The 25,554-nt window shown below is 36.4% G+C and overlaps 1 protein-coding gene across 1 annotated transcript in view; it reads left to right on the top strand.

Moving 5' to 3' along the window:
- The window catches only part of LOC149835149 (exocyst complex component SEC3A-like), a 59,144-nt gene that overhangs the window by 16,480 nt on the left and 17,110 nt on the right, over window positions 1-25,554 (top strand). The window contains exons 7-19 of the mRNA XM_090010424.1: window positions 1,624-1,741; window positions 5,003-5,107; window positions 5,898-5,999; window positions 7,665-7,802; window positions 15,675-15,803; window positions 15,908-15,988; window positions 16,072-16,146; window positions 17,574-17,747; window positions 17,839-17,953; window positions 18,059-18,123; window positions 20,401-20,571; window positions 20,674-20,753; window positions 23,563-23,644. Of these exons, the coding sequence (XP_089866550.1) occupies window positions 1,624-1,741; window positions 5,003-5,107; window positions 5,898-5,999; window positions 7,665-7,802; window positions 15,675-15,803; window positions 15,908-15,988; window positions 16,072-16,146; window positions 17,574-17,747; window positions 17,839-17,953; window positions 18,059-18,123; window positions 20,401-20,571; window positions 20,674-20,753; window positions 23,563-23,644 (1,435 nt within the window). The remainder of the gene's footprint in view (window positions 1-1,623; window positions 1,742-5,002; window positions 5,108-5,897; window positions 6,000-7,664; window positions 7,803-15,674; window positions 15,804-15,907; window positions 15,989-16,071; window positions 16,147-17,573; window positions 17,748-17,838; window positions 17,954-18,058; window positions 18,124-20,400; window positions 20,572-20,673; window positions 20,754-23,562; window positions 23,645-25,554) is intronic.

Below are 25,554 nucleotides of genomic sequence, written 5' to 3'. Positions count from 1 at the left end.
TTGCTTGTTCCTGCTTGAGCTAACGTTTATCTTGCTTATTGCAGCCTTTGTTCTTTCTTGTCCTTTGCACCCCTACTAGTCTGTTGTGAGACTGACCCATTTCATGGGCAGGTGGTGAACAAGATTTACAACTTGCGATGGCACGATGACGCGATGCATTCAAGACAATGCCCTTTCCTGACGTTGTATTCCTGGGGACTCTTTTGATAGATATGGTATAAGGTTTCTTTGAAAGCATCTCTTTTGATTATAACTCTGCATTTCTAAAACTGTATTACCAAAATGTGGTTCTTCTTTTCATTTCAATAAAATATATATTTGAACTGCAAATCGGTTTGTAAGGGGGAATTTGCTTTTGGTTGTAATGCGCCCAAGGTTTAGGGACTTGTTGTTTTGAACCTGATCTTCCGCTGAACTTTTGTTTTAAACTCTGATAAATGATTGATTTCAAAGCTTTCAACCTTTTTCATAAAAGGTTTCAAGTCCACGATTTTGGGGCGTTACAGTTTGTACCCACACTAGTACCTATGTGATAAATATTCACATTATGCTTGTATTATGAAATTATGTAGTCTAAATTGTCAGGAATTTGCCTCTTTTATGTCACCTTGTAACAAGGTTCTCACAACACCCTTCCCCCATTTCTTAATCATTGTTTTCGAGTGGCTACTTGTCACCTGTTAAGGGAAAAAAGGGGCTTTTCACAAATAACCCATGAGCACATTTTACTTTTGAAAGCTCTTTCTTTTGTTTTTCTATCTCTTCTGTTTGGTGACTTCCCTTAATAAGTTAAATAAGCCAATGAAATATGAAAAATAAATTTCATCAACCTATGGTGAGAGATTTTTAGAAAGAAGCTTCAGTCATCATGATTGTGATGTAACACATTTGGTTTGTTCTTTCATGAGCTTCACCATTGTGCTAACTGTTATCTCTTTTTGTTATACTTTTAGGATTTATTTCTATGTGCTATCTGAAACTAGTAATAAGTGTTGGCCAATTCAAGCATGATCTCAGTTATGGAACTTAGTTTATAAGGAGATGGTTTAAATTGGGTTCACTCAGAAATACTGACAAAGGCCATGATGGAAATGCACTTGTAGTTTATTTGGTAAGGTTTCACAGTTAAACTGTTGAGTCTGCCTGCTTATGTAATCATTGCTTGCAAACATCCAAAAAGGATTTTGCTCCCCTTTTCTTGATTACCATGGTGAAGGATATAGTATTTCTTCAAATTCGTTAAATTTTGTCTCTGTATAGCAGTACCAATTTTGTGTAACTTATGTAACATGGACTCTTCTAGAAGGTCAACATGCCCATGTTGCATCTGCGTCTGTGCGGGTGAGACACTTGGGCACGTCTTCTGCAGTGTCAGGTGTGGTCAATCACACTGGGGTCCATTTCTGTCCAAAACTGGACCCATTTAACCCTAATCGAGTTCAATTTTACCTATAATATATACTTAAATATGTATTGGCACACACACATGCAATATATTTATATATACACCCCCGCACCCAAGTTTTTTAAAACTGCCATGTCGCACCCGCACTCATGTGACATAGTGTGTAATTCATTTAGTTTCTTCCTAGTGTCATAAGTATTGCTTGCAAATTATGGCAGGTATGTCATGGGCATTGGTGAAGCAGAGGCTTTTTCTGAGAAGTTAAAACGAGAATTACTTGCTCTGGAAGCAGCGAATGTGCATGCCATTTTGGAAAGCCAACCTTTGATAGATGAGGTACCTTTTGCTGAATATATTAGATTCCACATATCAAACACCCCCACCTGTTCAGTCCCATACGAAATGTGAATCCTTTCTGCATGCCTTTTTCTTGAATATTTGGTTAAATTTTATCACTACTGAAAATTGATCAATGTTATACATTTTAGTGTTTAATAATGATTCAAAAACTAGAAAGAAAAGCCAATTCAAACATTTTCAAATTTCAATCATGATATGGTTTTCAATTTTCGCTTTTTGAAATCTCTCTCTCTCTCTCCGCCCACATGCTCCATCCCGGCAGGCACCTACTGGAAAATGAATCATTATGCTGAAAATAAGTGGATAGGGATCCCCTCTTAAGCTCTATAATTTGTCTATTTGGTGAGCGCCCTATACTCCGACTATTGTGATACCTTTATATTTTCAGACATTTAAATTTTTTGATATATCAGTAAAATAATTTAATCAAAATATTATCATGATATTTTTCCATGTGTTTTGTTAAAAAATGCAGTGCTTTTCAGTTCTTTTAAAGAATGTTAAGGTTTTCTTGGAAAAACGCATTCCCAATATTATCATGAGACAAATACTGGTGACTATGCTGTGGCCAAACTATATTTTATCATAAGATGGAGGAAGGAGGAGGGACAAAGTTGTGTCTGATCTATGATGATCTGAAGATACGTTCAAAATATAAATAATTTTCTGCCGTGTTTCTTAGAGAAATCTGGGATGTATCATTGATATTTATACCATCATTATCAATAATTTCAAACATGGCTGAGCTCAAGCACCCTAATTGTCAATCACAACGTAGAAAGGAAAAACAAAACCCTCCATTTATGGTTCTTGTTTGGTCCCTTCTAGTACAAAATGGCCATCACTTATTAAGGGAAACTGTGTTATAAGATCCATGGGTGCATCATCATATATTGAAAGGGGTTCTTTGACAAAGATTTGGCATCTTTGGAGGGTACTGAAGAGCGGTTTCCATGGTATTAATGATTGTAACACTATCTTAACACTTTATTTTCTGAGAGTTAGATTTATTCAAAGTAATATCAAAAGTTGGATAATGACATGGAATCACCAGATCTGCAAAGGAGAAGAATGGAAGAAACACATTGTAGAAGGGCTAATCCAAGACAGATCAGAGTTGGGTCGTTTCGCTCTGGCACAAGCAATAAGGTCAAATTGCACATGTTAGTTTATTTGCACAGTACTCATATCACAGTGTGGAAGACCAATTTGATGCTGTTGCCACCCTCTTATCCAGGTGGCTGCTTTGCTGCTACAATCACTCACTGGTTTTTGCCATAAGAGATTTGACTTTAGTATCTTAGGCAATAAGTTCTGGCAACATGTGAAACAAAGCAGGGAATTCAGCTCTACGTACCATGGCACTGACTGTCAATTCTGACCTCAAGGCTATCAGGAACTCAATAATAATAGACTTATCCATCTTCTTCCTTTTACACATATGACAAGTCCTGCATTCATCACATCTAGCATATGAAGGATTTTGATCCATCCATTCTATTGCATTCCAAACTTGTTGCATCTCTCAATAAAATGTTTGAACTGTCTTGCAGCTCTTGCTTTCCTGCCTAGGTCCTCTAATCTCCTGAACCAGCTGCCCAGTTGTCTTTTTTATAAACTTGGGCCAAGAAGCACCAAGCATCCCTGGCCTTTTCAAACTTTGCCAAATTTACTACTATGGCCTGTTCCACAGACCTCAACAACCATGAGATGATCCCTGCATTGCTTATGTCCCATTCCCTAACCTTGTCCTCATAGTTAGGTTCTCCAATCTTAGGTGGGCCCTTGGTCCCATCCAAAGTGCCCTCCAAGTCCCTTTCCTTTTATAACTTTACTCATAAATTAGGACCCAAAAATAGTTTGTCTGATCAAGTTTGACAGGCATTAATTGTTCTAGGCCACTTTTATCCATATTTACCTAAAGTATATCACACCATGAATGCAACACAAGTATGCTATAAAGAATCACTTAGCACCACAAACACAAGTATGCTGTCAAGAGTCACTTAACACCCAAAAATAACATAAATATGCTGTTATCATTTAATACTACAAAGCCACACAAATATGCTGTCAAACATCATTTAGCACCAAAAGCTTCTTTATAACAGGTGTGCCGCCTCTTCGTATCTACCCAAAGAATCCATTACAAAACCAACCTCACCACTCTGATTATGGGTCAGAAACCTAGATAGGTCCAATCTAAAGCAGCAAACACTCCCCAATAGGCCAGAAACACAGACTTTTCAAACCAGGTTGCGTTTCCAAAAACTGATTTGTAAATCTCAAAAAATTCATCTCACTGTAGATTTCTCCAAATTAAGTAAAACTTGTTTGAAAAGTCCTCCTTTTCAATGCTCTTCCAACCGAAAACAACGAGATTTTGAAACAGCTTACTCAAGCCATGTCGTCCCTCCTATGTCTGATGTCAGCCTTGCTCTATCAAGTGGCAGTTTGGGGCCTTCTTTTACCATCAATTGCTTCCACCTTTTGGGCCTCTTAATCGACCTCTAACATGGCTCTGATACCATGTGCAGAGGTGTAGAAATTGAGGCACAAGAAAGGTGTACGCAATTCAAACTGCTGTTTTAATGATTCAAAAGAAGCTGTACCTCCAAGAGTCCCATCTTTATTAGGGTTAACATTACATATAATTTCAATGAGACAAATCCCCTATCTAAAAAACAGTAGACTTATATAACTAAGAATTGAGGACTAGTTACATTTATGCACATACACAATATCAGTGTTGCTGATTCTGCCCCTACAACACATAAATCTGACTGTTCCAGAGAGCCCATATGATTGTCGATGTCTTTATATGTGTGAAAAATATGAGAAAACCCGTTTAATAATTTTCCACAAGTGTGTTTACTGCCATGGTGCATGTGATACGTGTGAAGGAATGTTGTGTCTACATGACAACTTTGAATATTATTCTTTTAATTTCCTCCCAAAAACTTGAATACATTTTTTTAGTTCCAGGAGTAGACTTTTCTTTGCTTTAAAGGTTGTGCCCATATATACATGTTTGCAGCTGTGCCTGCTTCAACATTTTGCCATGCCTGGATTCTGTTCAAGACAGCAATACCTTTCTCATAATTTTTCGTTATTCACATAACTTTCTTGAGCATGAAGCTCCTTTCTCCTCAAAACTCTTTATGTCATTTTTTATGTGCTCCCTGTAGCAAGCACGTATGGTCATTTTTCTGATTGGAACTGTGGTGAAGCATCCAGGTGCTGCAAGGACTTGAATCAGCAACCATATGTGTGGATGATATGGATGAGTGGCTTGGTATTTTCAATGTAAAGCTTAGGCATATGAGAGAGGACATTGAATCAGTAAGTTGATGTACATGCTTGGGAACATAGGTGCTAATATATCTTGTAGCATGTGTTAACTTAGGTACCTTCTATCATTGTGCAATAAGGATATGCCATACTGTTTTCTGGCAATATAAGACACTGCTGAGCAGATTTTTTAGCATTTCATCTTAGCTTTATTGACAATATATTGTTTTATTTTATTCTGATCGTTCCCATGTTTTTATGTCTTGTTGCCTGGTGTAGGTATGTTTCACTGTTTTTTCATGTTTGTAGTGTACAGAGGGAGGGACTTGTAATTATTTTGGGGTGAATCAGGCCCTAACTTGTGATTGACCAGTCTAGCAAGTTATTTTTTATAATAAGTAAGGACCACATGGAATATTTAAGTTTCCACTTAGAAAACTCAATCAGCCAGATTCTTGATCATATATGCTATGTGTGACATAAATAATCTAGGAAACCACCACGGCCTGTTTCACCAGTTTACTCCAATAACTAGTGGAACCGGGAGAAACCCATATACACCTCTTTTTTGTTTTTTGAGGAACTTGTCACTCTCATGTTGAGGAACTGGATTAATCAGAATGCTTAAAAATTAATACTTCTTACTGGTTTAGGTACTCTTTTTATGTTCTGGTTGTATTTACTTTGTTTTTTACTGCACTTTATGCTTGTGCTGCTCTGTTGCTACTGCATATTGTGAAGTGATGATTATCTAAGGTGCTGCATTCATGTCTTTGGAGTTTTAAATTTATTTGACATACACATTTTAGACAATACTTATATGATGTATTATGATCCTCAGATAGAATCCAGGAATAATAAGTTAGAGATGCACTCTCTGAACAATAAGACGCTCATTGAGGGGCTTGAAAAACTTCTTGAACGTTTACGCGTTCCTTCTGAGGTATGTGCTCAATTAAGACATTATGCCCTTGTATGCCACTCATTTTTTATTTTTCTTTTATCTATTTGTAGTACTGGTTGTCTGACTCTATATAATGCTTCTGATGTCCATAGTCACAAATCTCGTTATTGGGTTTTTCTTGGCAAAGGAAAATGTCAGGATAAATTAAGGGAACATTTAGAAGTGGGAAAACGATGGAAAAAATGTTGATGGAAAGGAAAAAGTGCAATTTATTACGAAGGTTCCAAATGAGAGAAAAATTTTGACGTGATTTTTTTTCAAAAAATGTGAGTTTTTCATATAAAAAATTTCTCCACCTTTGGAGGTGGAGAAAGTTTTCTTTCCCATTTCTCTCTCTCTCTCTCTCTCTCTCTTGCAGCAACAGTCCACCATTTTCACCAATATGTAGCTGTATGGTGGAACAAAGATTGGGTTTGTCTGGCCCTCTTATCCATGAATTGATTCAATGGTTTGCTGCTGCCAGTCACCTATATTGTTTAAGGTAATTTTTTGGTGAGGGTTTTTCTTGGAGTTATTTTCAAAATGTTTTTTTTTTCTCGAGAAAATTTTGGAAGTTTTAAAAATTGAAAAAATATATATAGTAATAAGAAAGATAGGAAAATAATAGGTTTTCTATTATTTTTCTTACAAAAAAACAAAGAAACAATTAGAAAAAGTTTTTCAAATATAAATGAAACAAAAAAGATACTTAAAATATATTAAAAAATATGTTTTTGAAAATATTAGGAAAATCTCGGGAAAATATTGCGATATTTTCATCCTTGGCAATATTTTGAAAATCTCGGGAAAATATCGACTGACTTTGGAATATCGATAATATCACGATATTTTCAAAATATTGGTGATTTTGTGACTATGGATGCTGCTCACCTTAGGTTTTGCAATTACATGTTCGGTTTATGGAAACTGCCATTCTATCTTCTTCGGTTGACCCCTCCTCCTTGAACTGCTTCAACTGGATCAATAATGAATTATATATCCAGTTTACAGAGACCATCATTGAATCTTCACTACCATTGTGATGGATGGACTGAACTTTAGAACATGTAGCTGATTTCTATGATCGGATGATAATATTGTCTATCTGATTAAGACGATGGAGAAGGAAGGGGTTGCTGCCCACCAATTGTTTTGGATATGTCTCAACAAACAATTTGAGTTTTAACAAGTGTGTGCACAATTTTATCACATTTATCATATTTTTCCAACCTGATTTTCTCATGTGACACAAACAAGAGAAAAATTTTCATATAGAGAAATTTTCCTATGAGATTGCTTCTCACTTCCAAACATGCCCTAAAAAAGTTTGTTCCCTAGAGAAAATATTGGTATATATAACTTTTAAATTTATGTTAAAAATATATAAAAATATAAGAAAATGCTGAATATATAATTATATATAATATAAATTTTGTATGAGTAATGTGATAATATCATGATAGTATCACATTAAAAACCTGATAATTTTGATATAGGTTATATTTTGAAAATATCATGTTCTTCTTAAGATTATATCAGCTTTTAAAAATCTCATGGTAAAATCAGGATATTTTCAAAAAATGGCTGATACTTTTGATTATGCTCGTGACTAAAAAATTTTCTCTCCCTCTATGTTAAGTTACTGTTGCATTTGTCCTGATGCAGCAAACTGCATTGCTGACTGGGGGTTCGTTCGATGAGGCACACCTGCTTCAGAATGTGGAAGCTTGTGAATGGTTAACTAGTGTTTTGCATACTTTAGAAGTGCCCAGTTTGGATCCTTGCTATGCAAATATGCGAGCTGTATGTTTATTTCTCCCTTATTGCCTCATGAAGTGAGTTTAATTACATTTGTTTAATCATAATTCTACATTTTTTATTTCTTTTGCATGATTTGGAAGATTGAGTAGTGATTCATGATCTTGAAATACTGAAATATACAAGGCTAACTTGCTGATATTGCTATCATTGGGCCATTTGATTGCACCTTAACTTTTGGTTTTACCATTTTGTGATGATTGTTCAAGTATTTTCTAGACTTGAGTGAAATTTCATAATTTTTTCATGCTGTTTAATGATCATATATACAAATAGAATGTTTCTGTCAGATTTTGATTCATACATTGCGGACTTGCGGTCCCCAATGGCTTCACATAACGATATATAAGACAGAAGAGGAAGAGGGATATCTGTTTGTGGAAGTCCCATACCTGAACCTTAGGGACATGTAATGTAATTTATATTATGGACTCTCTAATGCTCAACAGGAAAATGACAAAATTACCCCTGCTGTAAGTAAAGAATAGCTCGTACCTAATCCCATGAAAGTTTCCCTATGATTTGCGATCCCAGGTAAGATCCGTTATAATAATTACAACTATCTCTATATCCATGTCTTCTCGTAGCCCAGATCAAATCAGGCATAGTCTAAAAGCGACCAAATTTTTTCTTGATGATATTGTGCCGACTGAAAGTCAATGGTTTAGTTATGAAGTCTGCAATCTTCTAAGTCAATCCCAACAAATCTCAGTTCAATCTTTTGGTTCTTCATCTCTTTCCAAAAAAATGTTTGTCAATCTCAATGTGTTTGTTTTTATATGTTGTAGTCCAGAGTTACCGGAAGCTTCTTAGATAGGTGGGAAGCCCGCTTCCCGGAAACTCGCTTCAGATGCGTGATACTCCTTACTTCCGAAACTTGATGGGAATCTCGATTCTTCCACGTTTCTCATATGCTTTTCACACATTTCATCTATTCTTCTTATATGTTTTCTCACTCTACTGTTCATGTTTTTTGTCTTTCCTCTCACGCTTTTTATTCACTTCCATATGCTTTCTCTAAATTGGCAGTCATCATTTTTAGGTTTTGTTAAAAATTTAATTCTTATACAAAAAGTCATAAAATTTAAGAACAATCACTTTTATTTTAGGTTTTATTTGTGTTCCATTTCTATTCTCATTCAGTTCTTATATTGTGTTTTTTTATTCCTCACTTCCTGTACATTTTAAAATGCATCGCTTCTAGCTTCCGCTTCCGGTATCGTTTCCCGCTTCCGCTTCCTCGCCTGACAACCTTGTGTTGTACAGGGTTCATAGAGACAAAAATTGCACTTTGACTTCTGCAATATATTATGCTTTTAACAAGATTTTGATGGAGTTTGGTATTATATGTTGTATGGGGTTCATGGGGACAAAATTTACATCTAAACTATCACAATATAATATGGATTTACCAAGCTTTTGATGGAGGGCAGTAACAAGACCAAGTAGCCTCAGCCATCACAGATTTCAGAACATGATATTCAGCTTCTGTCATTAGACCTGGCCACATTCCTTGTTTTCTACTATCTGTGAGACCAAGTGTCTAGCCATAGTACTGTGAAACTAACCTTCTTGTTTTGGGGTCTCCAGCTCAATCACCATGTAAATATCCCGTGATGGTGACCTTGTGTTGATTTGGAGTAACGAAGATCCCTTGTACATGAGTCCCTCAATAAAACTCCCTTTTGTGATGCACAAATTCTTTTACCTGCATCTAAGCGAGGTGTTCTAGGCTATTACATAAACCGTGACACTTGGTTCACTGAATATACTATATCGGGCCGCGTGAATGTAAGGTATTATAAGTCATACATATGCTCCTGCATGTTTTGGGATACGACGGTAACTCTCCATCATCATCATCATCATCATCATCTCTAGATATAGACTCCAAGGCCATAAGTGTTGTCATTTGTTTGTAATTAATGATAAATGTCTGCTTGAGTAGATCAAATGCATATTTATGCTGTGTGATGGTCATAAATAGCCATTTTATCAACTTCAATGCTCAGGAAATAACGAGTCCAATCCTCTATCTAAAGTTGTTCTTGTGAAGCTTTCTTCACATAGAAATATGAGTTTCATTGATGCTAGTAGTCACTGTATCATCCACATATGGTAATATAATAGTGATGCTATGTGTTCGAGCTGAAATAAGATAATAATAGTGATGCCAGGTGTTTAAGAAACATTTGATATTTAACTCCATTATCAAGTAAAAATTTGGAGAAGTCATAGGAGATTTGTTCATCACCTCTATTTGTGTTGACGGAAACTAAACACTTTAGACTTGGATTTCAGAAAAATATCCTTGTGAATCTTACTAAAAACATTTAGTATAGACTTGGGGTTTGATAAATGTGGCCCTTGGAGCCAGCCCCTGAAGATCCAGATGAACAAGTTAAAGGAAAATAAAACTTTTTTATCAATGAAATTGGTATCTCAAAATGACTGGAGATGAGATTAATATGAGAAAGTATAAGTAAACGATCTTCTGCTTAAGCTTGGCTTCATTATTGCTCATGACTTGGTATATAGATCTCTCCATATAATCGTTGGCATTCCCGCACCGATGAATGCCATTATAGTCATAGTCTTATTGTCAGCATTCTCTATCATGTCTATCTGTATATCGAACAGTGGAATTCCTTGCGTTCTTGCTAGCACTACTCAAAAGTTCCTGTCTTAACACCCCTAATACTGTTCTGCTTTTCCTCAAGTTTGAAGAGTTGGGTTTCCCATTTTACCCATAATGGAAGAGCCACCCTCACTTGGGAGGCAGCCATGAGTCATAACTCACTCTTTCTGGCAGTTGGATCCTTTGGGAGTTTAGGGATAGGAGATGAAGCCTAAGCAGCAGCTTCCACAGGTATAATCTTATCGTTCCCATTGTCATCATTGATCATTCCCTCATTCCTATAGTTCTGTTGTGCACTGTGCCCCAAGACTCCTTTCATCACCTTCTTATGGCTTGCACTATGATTCACCTGTCTTAGGAATCCTTGGGGTCGAGGATTGGGTAAGTTCATGGCTCTTGTTTGTCAATTGGAATATAAATAACGTTATTCATAGAGTTTTTTACATTAGAAATAAGACCAAATAAATTTAACTTGTCTAATGCCCTATAATTACAATGACCCAAAAGACTATGTCATAAATCTGGCATCACAATTTGTAGACTAAATGTCGGAAATTAAAGCTTGACCCAAACATATTATTATTGCAATGGTCCTGCACAATCACAGTTATTGGTGAGAAAATGCCGTGCGAGTTGATTTGGCAAATCTGTTATCACAATTTGTAGACTAAATGTTGGAAATCAAAGCTTGACCCGAACATATTATTATTATAATGGTCATGCACAACCACAGTTATTGGTGAGAAAATGACATGTGAGTTGGTTTGGTTAATAAGCTGAGGCACAAACATAAGGTTTATACTTGAAGTAAAAAACAAGGTGTTAGGTAAAAATGTGGACCCAAGAGAAGTAGTGACTCGAGCCTCTCAAATGTATGTAATTGGATGTGCTTTATCATGTCTAGTTATGGCGCTTCCTTTTCCTTGATATGGAAGTAAAAGTAAACTTACCTGCATCACTTGTCACATGATTGACAACGCCTAAATCTATATACCAACCACCTTCTTTCACATCTAGAATATTGAGATCAGCAAGTAAAGAAACTATAGGCAGGATTTTGATGCTAGGTGTAAAAAAATGGAGCTCCTCATTCTGTGTTTGTGCCACACTAGAAGCTACTTTAGACTTGTGCCAACATGGATAAGTTGTGCAGTTGAATTCCTAGGTAGGTTGAACCTTGGCATTGTAGGAGTACTAGTAGGTATTACAGGCAATATGCCATGTCTAGAATTGTAATCCTCATGTGTAACTTCAATATTTCCTCTTTCTCTATCCCTGTTTGGGATGAATTGACAGCTTCTCTATAACTAGCAACTGACACTTCCATGGCCATTCTGGGGTTGATAACTTGATCAATATTTGAGAACCCTGTGAGAAAGAGAGAATCATGCTAAAGAATCATGGATCATGAGTTCTCAAATGTGGGTTGCGGTACACATCCTGTAATCATAGTGCTGAACACTTTGTATTCCGGTTCAAGCCATTGGAGTATTTAGATGACTTTATCCTACTCAGAAATTGATGTCCCATTAGCAACAAGCTGGTTGGTGATGGACTTCATCTTGTTTAGAGAGTCAACTATACCAAAAATACCATGTCAAATATCCTTGGCAATTGCATCAAAATTTCTACAAACCACATAAGCAGGTGAGCCTGTAAATCATGTACTATGCAACTACCAGGGACCTGAATAAACACTTTTGGAATAAGGTGATTATCATATCTATAGTACCAGCTTGCTCATTCTTTATCCAGTCCAAATCTGTAAGACTGGGGCACAAAATAACTGACTTGACACACTTCTCATCTGTTTCTCCATAAGCAAGATACTCTTGCAGCACTGGAATAGATATATCTAGGTGTCCCATTAATGACAGTTTGTTTTTTCCATGTGAGGAAGTTAGAGATTCAACTTTTATGTAACCAGTTGAGACGGAAAAGATGACGGAATAAAACCCTTTGTCAGATAAAGAAAGGTAGTTTGAAAACAAATTTCAAAACAAGAAATATGATCAAAGAAAGATTTAAAAATCAGAAGTATAAAGAAAACAGGATGAGTCAAAAGCAGACCTGAAAGCTTTACGGGTGTCAGTCATATCTGATGACATATCCTATAGTACTGCAACTGTCAAGAATGATATGGCCCTTTTTTGGGTCTAATTCTAATGTGAGAATAATGATCAGGTCTGATGATCGGATCTATATTAATGGAAGAACACATGAAAAGGAGGTTTAAATAGTATAAAACAAGAGAAGAGTTGGAAGTAAGGTTATGAGAAGAGTGTAAGATCAGGAAACATAGATTTTATTGATGAGAAGACAGAAAATGAGGTTTGGTTAGGTTTTAGGAAGAAAAGATTTTGAAAGATAGACAATAAATGTTGTAGATGTGATTAATGGTGCTTGGATGAAATCTCTTACCTGTCAGATCTTGATACGTACCTTGCTCTCCTCAAAGACTGCACATAAAGAGTATGAGAATGAAGAGAGGAGAAAGATTGGGACAACTATTTATGAAAGTCTCAAACCTGAATCATTAAGAATGTGTGGTGTTATTTATATTAAGTTTTAGGATATATATATTCTCTTTTTTTATAGGTTGTATTTTGAGGATAATATGTAAATCTTTTTTTTTTGTATTTTTTCCTTTTTTGTACATTTAATCATTGGTTGTATGTATCGTACCACGTCGTACGATACGGTATGATGTATCGTTACTTTTGTGTTTTGCGATACAATATACACTTGTATCACGATACGAGTGTGTTTCATATCCGTATCGAGTGTATCGTACGGTATCATACGATACAGTGTTGAGGCACTTAAAAAAGGTCGGAAGTTGTTTTTTTTTTTCATTTTGGGTTTAAAAGGCCTCTTGAGGGCCGAGTTCTCCATATGTTTAGAGTCTGTTAGAAGGGAACCCACACACCCTAAGTTCCGTGAGATCCATATGGGGGCCGATTCGTGCGCAAGAGAGACGGCTTTTGCGATTTTATCAAGAGTGCATTTCCACCATTTTCACTTAAGAAAGTGGGTTAAGGTACAAAATCTCTATTTTTTGCTTATTGAGTGTTTTTGGGGAAATGTGTGTTTGATGCTTCTTATTTTTTGCTCATTGAGTTTTTTAATTGGTTTTATTTTATTTTAGATCCTTCAATGACGTCTTACCGTTCATGTCATATTAGAGATGATCTTGCATGACAATATTGCAAAAGCATTGGTGATGTACCACGATTAAGGTTACCATTGAATTTGAGATATTTGTTTTGTGGTGCTATTATTAGAGGTGAGCTGCATAGATTTAAGCAACATATTACAGGTTAAGATTAAAATACATTTCCATGTCATTTTCCATCTGTTCCTATAACTTTTCGTGTTGACGTTATTGATGAAATAGAAGAAATTCGAAGAAGAAATTCGAAGAAGAAATTCGAAGAAGAATTTTTTTGCAAAAATGCAAAGATGAAGGACTTCCAACCATTGTTCTAGATTCTGAAGATGATCATGATGATGACCCACTTGCCAAAAAAATGGCCCAACATGAAAAGATCATCGAGCGACAGTTGGATGTAGAACTGAGAAAATACTATCCTGATGTTTGACAATAAGCTCTAGAAAATAGTTTAGTTTTAGCTTCTTTATAGTTTAACTTTAGAGCTTTAGAACTTTAGAAATGAAGATTGGCATGTAAGACGTTAGTTGAATATAATGTTTTTAGTTATCATGAACTCTTATTGGTTAAATGTAAGGCTTTAATTGTGTTTAAAATTTAAATTGTGTAGTTGTCTTTTATTTATATTGTCAGTTATCACTTATTAGTTGCATGGTTTGTTATTAATTTAAATTATGTGGTTGCCTTCATATGTGAATTTTTGGTTGTATTTTGTGCAATTCATCATTGTTTTATGTGATATGATTTTTTTTTATAATTTTTGCTAAAATTTTCTGATTTTTCTAGATTTTTTTTGATTTTTTTTTTATTAAAAATGTACGATACATTTATGATACGATACAGTGTTACTTTGGGCCCCATTTATATGTGTAACGGTATGATACTTACAACTTTGCTTTTAATGCCCTTAAAGGGCATTTTAGTCTTTAGAATGCTAACCCTTAGGACTAACCTAGCGGCTAGTCTTGTCCCTCTTGGTGGATATTGGGTTCTATTCCCCCTTGTTCTATTATCCTTCTCTTGAGCATTTTAATAAAATAATTATTTTTTACATTGAGCTTTCTTTGTGCCCTTAGTGGCTTGTGGTTGTGTACCCTTTGTTCCTTTGTGTATGCCCTTAGTGGCTTGTGTGTTTAGCCCTTAGTGGCATTGTGACTTTCAATTCTTGGGGGCATCTCATTTACATTAAGAACTCTTTAATGCCCAATAGAGAAGATGACAAAAAAACCCTTGCTGTAAGTAAAAAATAAAAAACTGATAATACACAAGTTACAACTGTGATAGACATAATGAAATCTGAAAATTATAACTGTTCCTCTATCATACTTCGGTCCCTATTTTCATACATAAACCTGAGAAGATGAAAGTGAGCAACCCTTCAAAATAATTTGGTAGGGATAGGATCCTCTTATCTTGAAATCCTTCTTCAGGTTTGTGATTGGAAGGATTCACACCCTTGTTTCTTTCATTCTTTAACTTCAAACTGCAATATCAATATATGTGCACACGTGTGTGTGCAGGTATTCTTGTCTTTTGGCTCTTTTCTTTTTGTTGTGTATTCTTCCCCATTTAAGCTTATTGTTTTTTACTAATTTAAACACTAAAATTTTGTTATATGTGGGTGACTTTAGTTTCTTTATTTAGAATTATCAATGTTTGCTCACCTTTGGTCTTGTTATTTTTTAATTTCCATTATTCTCTTTTAACTTATTTGGTTTTTGCTTATTATGTATACATTTAATAAAATTTTCCGTGAATCCTGGCATTTATGATTCATGATATGGTGTGGGTTTTATAAATTATGCCACAGTATCAATGATAGAATTTACCTTTCAAGCCAGAATATCCTGCATGTACGTTTACATTTACAAGTATTACATTTTTTTAGGGTATGAATTCAATGTTTTTCTCCTCAATTTGTAATGTCAAGTTCATGAATAGCATTTACCGGTCTCTCAACCCAGGAATCATCAAAAGATTTAGATATTAAAAAATTTTGCTAGAGGTTTTTTATGAATTATCATGGATGCTTTCACGTGTTTTACAGGTTAAGGATAAGCGTTTAGAACTTGAAAAGTTGAAGGCAATGTTTGTTAAACGAGCATCTGAGTTCTTGAGAAATTACTTTGCTAGTGTAATAGATTTTATGATTAATGACAAGAGCTATTTCTCTCAGGTAGTTCTTCTTAAATATTTGTGTCATTGAAAATTTTGTTTATTTTATCGAGGCCATTATAAGTTATCTAATTTAACTATACATTGCCCATTTGGATGGTGTAGCGAGGGCAGTTGAAAAGGCCTGATCATGCTGATTTGCGATACAAGTGCAGGACATATGCACGCCTTCTGCAGCATTTGAAGGTTTTCCTTATCTGTGAAAGGACATGCATAAACAACCTTGCTTTTGTATTTTCAAGCTGTTAACTGTATACACGTTTTCTCAGAGTCTTGATAAGAGTTGCATGGGTCCTTTGAGGAAAGAATACTGTCGTTCGCTTAACTTGCTGCTTCGTAGAGAGGTCAGAAGATCTTTCTTAATGTTGTCAATTTTTGTTTTCCTTCCTTTTATTTCATAGCATGAATACATCACTCTTAATGCTTTTGTTCTTGTTTGATCCATTTATTTACTGGTTTGTGCAACCATCTGCATTATTATTGCATATTTCATTTAGTAATGGATAAATCTTGGTTTTAGAAATTCTCTTTTATCCTTTATAAGCATCACTTGTCACTGAAACCATTATCAGTTTGGTGAATGCAAATTAAATGGACATCAAACTAAATAACTTACGACAATATCCTCAACTAATGGCAAGGGTAATCTTCTAAATTAGCGGTGCTCCTTTTAGTCTTTAGATTATCATCTGCAGTCCACGGTTTACTTGCCAATCTAAAAGGTCTAGTAGGATCTTCAATGAGGAGAATAGACCAGAAACATGTAACTACCAACTTGCTAAGAGTAATTTCAGGATCATGTTTGACTTCTTTGATTTTATCCTTTTCATTGAAGTGATTGTATTCTATCCACAGTGAATCAGCCAATACTTTGATAAACCTAGAACAAGCACATATTATTTTCCAAATTGCCTTTGTCATGTGAACCTCTTTTCATCTTGGTTAATGCTTTCTTGATCGTTTAATAGCAATCTCGCTGATGGCAGTTAGTCTCAGTTGTGTCCATCATATCTCATGTTGTGTTCAAATCAGCTAAGTGACTGTTGCCTTACTCTTCAGTTGCAAGCATAGCTGCTGATAGTGAATATTTTACTCGAGTCCCTAGCATTAGAACACTGTACTCCGGTTTGTAGGAACCCTCAGCTACTACCAGTTTCCTTTACAATTTTATTCAGAACTTTCAATTGGATAAAAGGCGATTGATACTCCAAATAAATCTCACTGAAGAATATCACGAGTGACCTTCCTCACAAGCCTCTTTACTTGCTTCCTATCAACTCTCTGGATCATTCCTTTAATTTTCCTTTACATTTTGAAAAGAATTCCTATTTATCTTATGTGAATCTCTACTATGTTATTTTCAGTTTATTGGCTAGCTGTTTCTATCTGGATCTGGGGAGGCCCTCCTAGAGGAAGCTTCTTTCTTCATGGGTCTTAGTTTTGGGTTTATGGAGACCTTGTCCTGGATTAATTTGCAACCTTGAGGGATTGTTGAGTACCAAGTTCTCTGGAGGGAATGAACTTGGCAACCTTTGTGGCTGTTTAGTAAATCCTCTTTTGGGAGCAGAGAATACATTGATTTTTTGATGTACCTCTTAAGAAAATCATTGTAAAAATGATTATTTTTTCTTTATGAGCAAGTCATAGATATCCTATCACTGGTTGTGTCTTTGGAAGGTACTGACATGAATATGATATGGCATAGCATTTGTGAGGTCTTTTTTTGCTCTGTGTAGTGAGATTTTTTGCTGAGATGATTCATAATCTTCAGGCTCGTGAGTTTGCAAATGAACTTCGTGCGAGTATCAAAGCAACAAGAAATCCTACTGTTTGGCTTGAAGCTTCTGTAGGTCCCAGCCAAGTGTCAGCTAATGTAGATACTTCTTCAGTTTCTGAAGCATATTCAAAGATGCTTACCATTTTTATTCCTCTACTTGTTGATGAGGTTAACTTATAATTTGCAAATATTCATTTAATGGTATATCCGTAAGGTTTTTCATGCTTGCAAGACTGAATTTTGTTCATTATTATTTCAGAGTTCCTTCTTTGCACATTTTATGTGCTTTGAGGTCAAGAGTGGTTCTTACGGTGATGACCTTAATGATGAACATTTGAGTCCCATGGACCTTGATGGAAATAACTCCAAGCCTGGTCATTCTATAATTTCTTTTTGTTCTCACTTTTTATGATGCATTACATAGTTCCCTGTTGGAAAAACTAAATATTTATATGTTTTTGTTAATATCTGTTTTGCAGGCAAAGATACTGCTGAGTTAGGAGCTTTGAATGAAGCTCTTCAAGATTTGCTTGATGGTATACAGGTACTTTTTACTTTCTACTAATTTTCTTATTCAAAGTTTTTGTTGTGACTGTCATTAGCAGCTGTGTTTTGGTTCTCAGGATATTCTTTCTCTGATGATACACGGATTAAAGAGATTGGTAGTAGTTCAAGAGAAGTTACTTAAGAAGAGCTTGTCATTCTTTTTCTAGCTAAGATGCAGTTTGTATTAGCAGTGTCAAACTTATTGCATGACTAAAGAGACCTGGACATGTTCAATCTTGTACTGAAAAGAATGACAGTGGTCTAAAATGAGGGTGATAGTGGAAGCAGATACTGGTCTTCAGACAGCCTAGAGTTTGGAAGCTTTATGTTAGTTTACAAAGGGAAAATATATCTTTGGTCACTTCTATTCACCTGTTTATATATCCTTTTTATTTTTATCATATGAGGGATTGCTATCAGGTTGAAAAGTAAGGATAATACAATGGCAATTATCATGCTAATATTGTTTTTAATATAATTGAGCCTTCTCTAAAATGGTGATGTTTTGAAAATATTGTGATGTTTCCAAAATATGACCCATATCTGTGGCTATGATGTGTGTGCGCTATAAGAAATATGCGTTTGCGGATATTCATCATTTTACACATTCAAAGAGGGACACTGGTCTTTTTCTGTACTGCAAACTTGCAGCACCTGGTAGTATTCTAATCTGTTTGGTTTCTGCCATTGATTTGTGTCATTTAGCATAATTATTAATTATCCATGGTCACTTCTATTCACCTATAAGCTAAATATTAAGAGGCAATGTTGTAACTGTGCCCCAAAATATAATTACTAAATAGCTACAGGAGGATCTCCCAAGAACTCCTACCGTGGGGTCTCTCTTTCAAGAAATCTCTGCAGTCTGCTTCCTTCTTTCTTCCTCTTCTAATTCAAGCAAACGTGCAGCGACAAAGTCTTTCGTGGTGTGAGAGCAAAAGATCCATCCAAGGTAAGAAATTGATCCTTCTCTCCTTCCTTTCATTCTTCCTAAACCTTGTTTTCTTCTTCCTAGACCTCTTCTTGCCTTTTCTTTATTCTCTCTTCTTAATGCCTGATCCTTTTTTTTCCTAAACACTCGTCTATCTTTAGAACTTTCTTGATTCCTAATCTTTTCACCCTATTTTCCATTGAATCCAGTCCAGCACAACATGAGGAAACATATTGAGATTTGACAAGCATTTCATTCGTGAAAAAATAAAAAATCAGTTGCTTGAGCCATGGTTTATTCATATGGAGTTCCAATGAGAAAACCCCTCTCTCATGCACGTCATTTTATGATCAAAGACGAACTTTTGATGGTCATAGACCATGTTCAGTTTGACGGAAATGAAAGAAATGGGCCCACAGATATTTTTATTATTTTACATGTTCAAGGGGCATATTGATATTTTTCTATACCATGCGGGACTTGGCAATATTGATATTTTCATGTTGTCATTGTCTTATGTTATTTAATGTAATAGTATCCCTGTATAAGCGAAATATCATAAAAGGGAAGTGTTCTAATTATACCCACCATATGTCATTTAATTAATAGCTAGGAGAGTATGTTCCAAGGATTCTAATAGCGGAACTTTTTCACGAATCCCTGCGGTCTTCTTCCTTCCTTCTTCCTCTTCCAACACAAGCAAAGGTGCATCCAGAGTCCTTTACATGCTTACACGTGCATGTGTTGTGTGCATGCATCCATTTGTGGTGTGTGTGTGTGTGTGTATGTTTAGAGAAGGTAGGGAGAAGATATGCAAAAAATAAAGGATAAAGAAGAGGCTATGACATTGTCGATTTGGGGCTTAAGCCTCACTATGTGAAGCAAGTTAATGCATTACTGCGTTATGTTGCACAGGCCTTGAACTTTAGTAGTACCATGCATCTCTATTGACGCACCAACATCATCATGCCTCTTGTCATGAGGCTTGTGTGCTGCTTCAGGCGGTACACCTTAATCCTTGAGTTCTCATGATGATGTTTCTGTTAAAACAAAGTTGTGTTTAGTATGGTTAAGTTGTTAATGTTATATTTCTGATCTTGTTAAGCCTCATTGTGTTTGCTTGTGTTCGTATTAGCTTATTGTGTTATTGTAAGTGTTCGTTTCTGGTTCTCTTCAGATAGAATATCTTATGTCATTTTGTTTCTTTGGAATTTGTTGTCCTGTTCTTGTTGAATGATACACATGCATGAAAATGTGTATTAACTCTGTTATTGATGTTTTGCTGCACTAAAAAGAAGAAGAAGAAGCTATCCTTAGAGTCCATATTTTTTGAAATGATTTCAGGAGGACTTTTATGCAGTAGTGGATTGGGCATACAAGATTGATTCTCTTCGATGCATATCCATGCATGGGATTACCGAGAAATACCTTTCTGGCCAGAAGGCTGATGCAGCAGGGTTTGTACGTTGTTTACTGGATGACCTGGACTCCAAAATTTCTTTTCAGTTCAGCAAGGTTACCTTCATTTTTCCTAATATATATTAAAAGTTCAAAAATTTATTAATGACTACTGTTATGCTTCCATGTGATCTGTTCTTTGTAACATGCTTATTGCAGTTTGTGGATGAAGCTTGTCACCAAATTGAGAGAAATGAGAAAAATGTTCGTCCTTTTGGTGTTCTCCCTTATATTCCACGGTAGATTTTTTCCTCTCTTTTATGAGAAATGGTGCCTCTTTTACTATGTAAATATTAAAAAAAATCCAAAAAAGGACCAAAATGACCCTGGGTGCGGTCAACGCACCCAGGGTCGGGTTGACCGCACCCGGTGCCACACCCACACCTGCGTTGACGCAAGTGCAGCACCTGCTAGCCGAATCCCTGTTACATAGATTATCATACTTTACTTACAACATTAGTCTCAAGTAAAGTTCAAACTCTTGTTACTTTTGATTATTGATGTAAGGGTATTTTGGTCATATCAGCAATGCCTTAGTTATGTATATGGATGAGAAAAGGATAAATGAAATACCTGTCTTTCTTCCTCTTCCTCTCCTTCTTCTCTTTCTATCTCAAATATTTTTCCCTCTTATTTACTGTTGTATCTTTATTTCTTACAAAACTCTTAAAAAATGTAGATTTTCTTCTATTTAAGAGTTTGTTCATTCTCTTAGCTTAACCATTTTGCTAAGGTGTGTTTGAGAAGTCGTTTAAGACTCAGTTTTATGAGCATGAAGATGTTTTTGTCATTGGAGATGTACTCTCTCCCATTATGTAAATGTAGAATCGTTAGTATGTTTTGATATTGGTTCTCAACTATGTCACATAGGTGCAGGTGCGGGTGCGGCGATGCGACACTTTAAAAAAACTTGGGTGCGGGAGGGTGTATATATATATTTAATATATATATATATATACATAAAATTTTTAATATTTTAATATATGTATATATAAAACTTATCCATAAAGCAATCTCCCAATAAAAAAATTTGTTTTTCACAAGAAACAATAAAAAATTTAAAAGTATTGCTTAATCAGATTTTAATCGAGTATTACTTAATCAGATTTGGATTTATATACATTTAATACAAAAGTCCATTCCAATGCAGTTTTTACTTTTTTTATTAATGCATTTAATACAAACGTTTGACCTACTCGTTTATCCCCATTTAGTACAAAGTACATTTAATACCAAATCCGACGTACTTGGTTCTCCTCATTTAATATAGAAATTCATTCCAATGCAGTTTTCACTTTTTTTATTAATGCATTTATGACAAAGCTCTATAAAAAGTAATAAAAGAATATAATGGCTCAACTTTTTATGACAGTTTTTTAAAAATAGTAAAAGAATGTACGTGGCTCAAAACATTTAATGCACAATGTTTCAAACTTTCAAAGCTTTGTATATGGGACAAAACTTTAAATAATTATTTTTTTTGTAATGTATCTATTTTGGACAAAAATAAGCCTGGGTGTGGGTTGACCGCACCCAGGGTCACATTGACCGCACTGGGTGCCACACCCGCACCCGCGTCGATGTGGGTGCGGTGCCCTTTATGCTGAGTCCATGTGACATAGGTTCTTAACCATCTTATAGTTATAGGAAAAACACATCCGCACAAGACACACCTATGTCACATGGGTGCGGGTGCGGGTGCGGGTGCGGGGATTCGGCACTTCCAAAAAACATGGGTGCGGCAGGGGAAAAAATGTAAAAAAAAAATTATATATATATATCATGTATAGTTTATATGTATGAATGTATGGTAGCTCTTAAGGTCCATGACATTTATGCCCAACTTACTTTTTACCATTTTTTTATCTTATATGGTTGTCCCCAAAGATGAAAGTGATGAGTTGTGGAGCCTGATTAATTGTTTTTGCCCTTGCAGGAAGGGGGGTCCGGGGGCTCCCCCCGGCGCGGGTCCTGCTGGCGGGGGGTTATAGGGGGGCAGCGCCCCCCCCAAAGATTTTTTTTAAAATTCCACAGCCCATTTCATAGGGCAATTTTTTTTTTTTAAAAATAAAAAAAATGGACAAAAATGACCCTGGGTGCGGTCAACGCACCTAGGGTCGGGTTGACCGCACCCAGTGCCGCACCCGCACCTGCACCCATGTCGAGTCGCGTCGACGCGGGTGTGGCACCCTGCTAGCCGAATCCCTGTGACATAGAGACACACAAATATTTAGAGCAAAAAATGAACAATATAGGAGTTGTAAACATTTGAATGAACCAACTTAAAGGGTGCAGAACTCTTAAAGATATAAAGGTGAAAATAGGTGCTATACTATTTGGCCTTCTATTAAGCTTCATGTTGTATAACTTTATAACTTGACTATCCTTGTCATCAACCAAATCAGGATACAAGGTTCACGTTTTAGATAGAGGCAAGTGCCCCAATTTCGAATACAACAACAAAATTTTCTCTACATTAGGGAGAAATTTGGTAAGTGTAGACATCATTACACGGGGGATCTTGAGAGTACACAATCCTTTTTTCCATATCCATGACTATAGATCCTTCCCATCTTCAAGTCCTCGAGAATAGGCTAAAATGCAGCCAAAACAGAATTTCAGAAAGTGGTTAGGAACATATGTTGCATTAAATAACATTGCATTGGGTAATACTACAGCATTGCCTATATAGTAGAATTTATGTGCATTTCTTCTTTACAGTAGGATGGTTGAATATCTCCACACTATTTGTCCAATATATGAGTTGAAAAATGAGTACTGATGACACAATCCCAATAAGCTGATGTCAAAATATATGTTTTCTGCATATCCAATAATTTGTGGGCCATAAGCATCATAAAAAAACTTTTGAACTTCTATTTTTTGTTTGAAGTGGTTCAATATGGTAGCATTCCTGATTTCCATGTGAATCAGTTAAGCATCACAAATGTTAATCTGTTGGTCTATTTTCTCATTGATTCTTGAAAATTGCAATCTACAAAAACCTTTTTCTATGGGATCTGAGGAGGAAGCAATGTATTTGTGTAGGTTTGCAATCCTTGCAGCACGGATGGAGCAGTACATTCAAGGGCAGTCCAGGGACTTGGTTGACCAAGCGTATACTAAACTTGTAAGTCAATTGCTTCACTTGCGCTTCATTCCAAGAGAAGAAAACCGTGCTAGAAAAGCTTCAGTTGCTACAGATTTTGACTAGACTTAATGTCATGCCTTCCAATCTTATATATTCATGGCAAATTGTTAGAGAAGCCACCTGCTGTCATTTATGCTCATAATCTCCCAGGAGTCTTCTTGGAGATTTTAAATATATATCATTAATATGTTGTTTACAGGTGAATTTATTCTGGAAACTATCAATTTTGGTTCAGTTAAATGATAACTCCTGCCTGTTGGATGGCTCATCTATAGAATACAATAAAATGGTGCAGAAAGATGTCTGATAGCAGTTGTGTTGACACTGACACTTATTCAATAGTTACTCTAAATTCTATTTGTGTTGATTGCATTTATTAAAGACAACACTTTTAGTTACTCTCATGTTGAAGGTCAAATTGGTTGTTTATACTTTATACAGCTATAGGTCTTTATTTGTATTAGACTGGGGAACAAAAGCATAGAGGCATAGTTGGAAAACTCGGTGAGTCAACTAGTGCGTATCGGCAACAAACCGAGAAAAAATATTAGGTGAACTCAGTTTAAATCAAATTCAGCCGAGTCCTTTGACACGGCCAAGTTAGCCAAAACTCGGATGAGTCAACGAGTTTTAGCATTGACTCGCCCTAGTCATAGCCCTAAATTAAAAAAGAAACTCAAAAGTATAAAGTAAAGCACTATTTACTTTTGAATGGGCAAAATGGTAAATTGAAGGCATAGCCTTCAATGCTACATTTAAGGCCCTTACCAATAGTAGGATGTGTAGGGTTGGGTGGATGGAAGGCCTATTTATAATACATGTTGGATTGGCCTTCCACCTCTTCCCATCGATATGGGACTATTTTTTTACACACACATGACAAGAGTACTAATGTACTATCACCAAGACACAGTGCACCAGGCAGCAGCACTAGCTTCTTCTAACAAGGAAAAAATATTTAAAACCTTATATAAAATATAATGTAGCCATAAGAAGTTCTATTAACTATAAAAAAAATTAGACCCAAGGGGTTTGGCGTAGTGGAATGGGGCCCAGACCGTTTGACGAACAATGGTTCAAATCCAATGGGCGTCACCCCCTGCCTAAGCCGAAGCTTGGCGACTCCCTGGGGTCGAGGGGTAAGCTCTCGGAGTTTTACGTTGACATGGGCAGAGACCGTAGTACGGCAGGCTAAGCCAACACAACTAGGTCTCTACGCCTGGGGCGGTTTCTCTGAGTAAAAATAAAAAAAAACTAGAAAAAAAATTAGAACCCATCAATCAAAATATATGATGCTATGTCACACGGACTCGGCTAGGGGGTCAACGCACCCGCGTCGACACGCCCCTACACGGATGCGGCTTCGGACACGAGGCGGACTCGGTCAACGCACCTGAGTTGAGTCTGTCCACTTTATAGACTCGGTCAACGCACTTGGGAGAGGGGAGGCAGGAAGTCGACGACCTCCTGCCGGCGTCTCCGGTGAGCCGGGAGGCGAGGAAGGGGTGTGTGTCAGGATTTACCAGAGGGGAGCGAGGCCACCAGCGAACAGAAGAGGACGAGGGAAGGAGAAGAAGAAGATGACAGAGGAAGAAGAAGAAGACATGGAGAGGGGGAGAGGTCACCTGAGAAGGTTGCGGCGACGTAGCTTCGATGACTGTTGTCGATGAGGAGAATCCGTGGTAGAGGAAGGAGGAGATACTGGTCGGGGCTGCTTGGGAGTTGTCGGGTGTGTCTCCCAGACACAAGGAGGAAGAGGGTGACAGAGGGGGTACAAGCAAGGGAGGAGAAAGGGAGGTGTCCAGCGAGGGCTCTGATGAAGCTGCCGGAGCGGGGGCGGTGGTGGTCGGACAAGAGAGGAGAGAGGGCAGGCGGCAGAGGTGGGGAGG

Source organism: Nuphar pumila, chromosome 6, assembly GCF_984573655.1.
Source record: "Nuphar pumila chromosome 6, dmNupPumi1.hap1.1, whole genome shotgun sequence".
In the NCBI taxonomy this organism is placed as follows: Eukaryota; Viridiplantae; Streptophyta; class Magnoliopsida; order Nymphaeales; family Nymphaeaceae; genus Nuphar; species Nuphar pumila.
The sequence above is the reverse complement of the archived record's forward strand: the minus strand, read 5'-3'. Positions and strand labels throughout refer to the sequence as shown.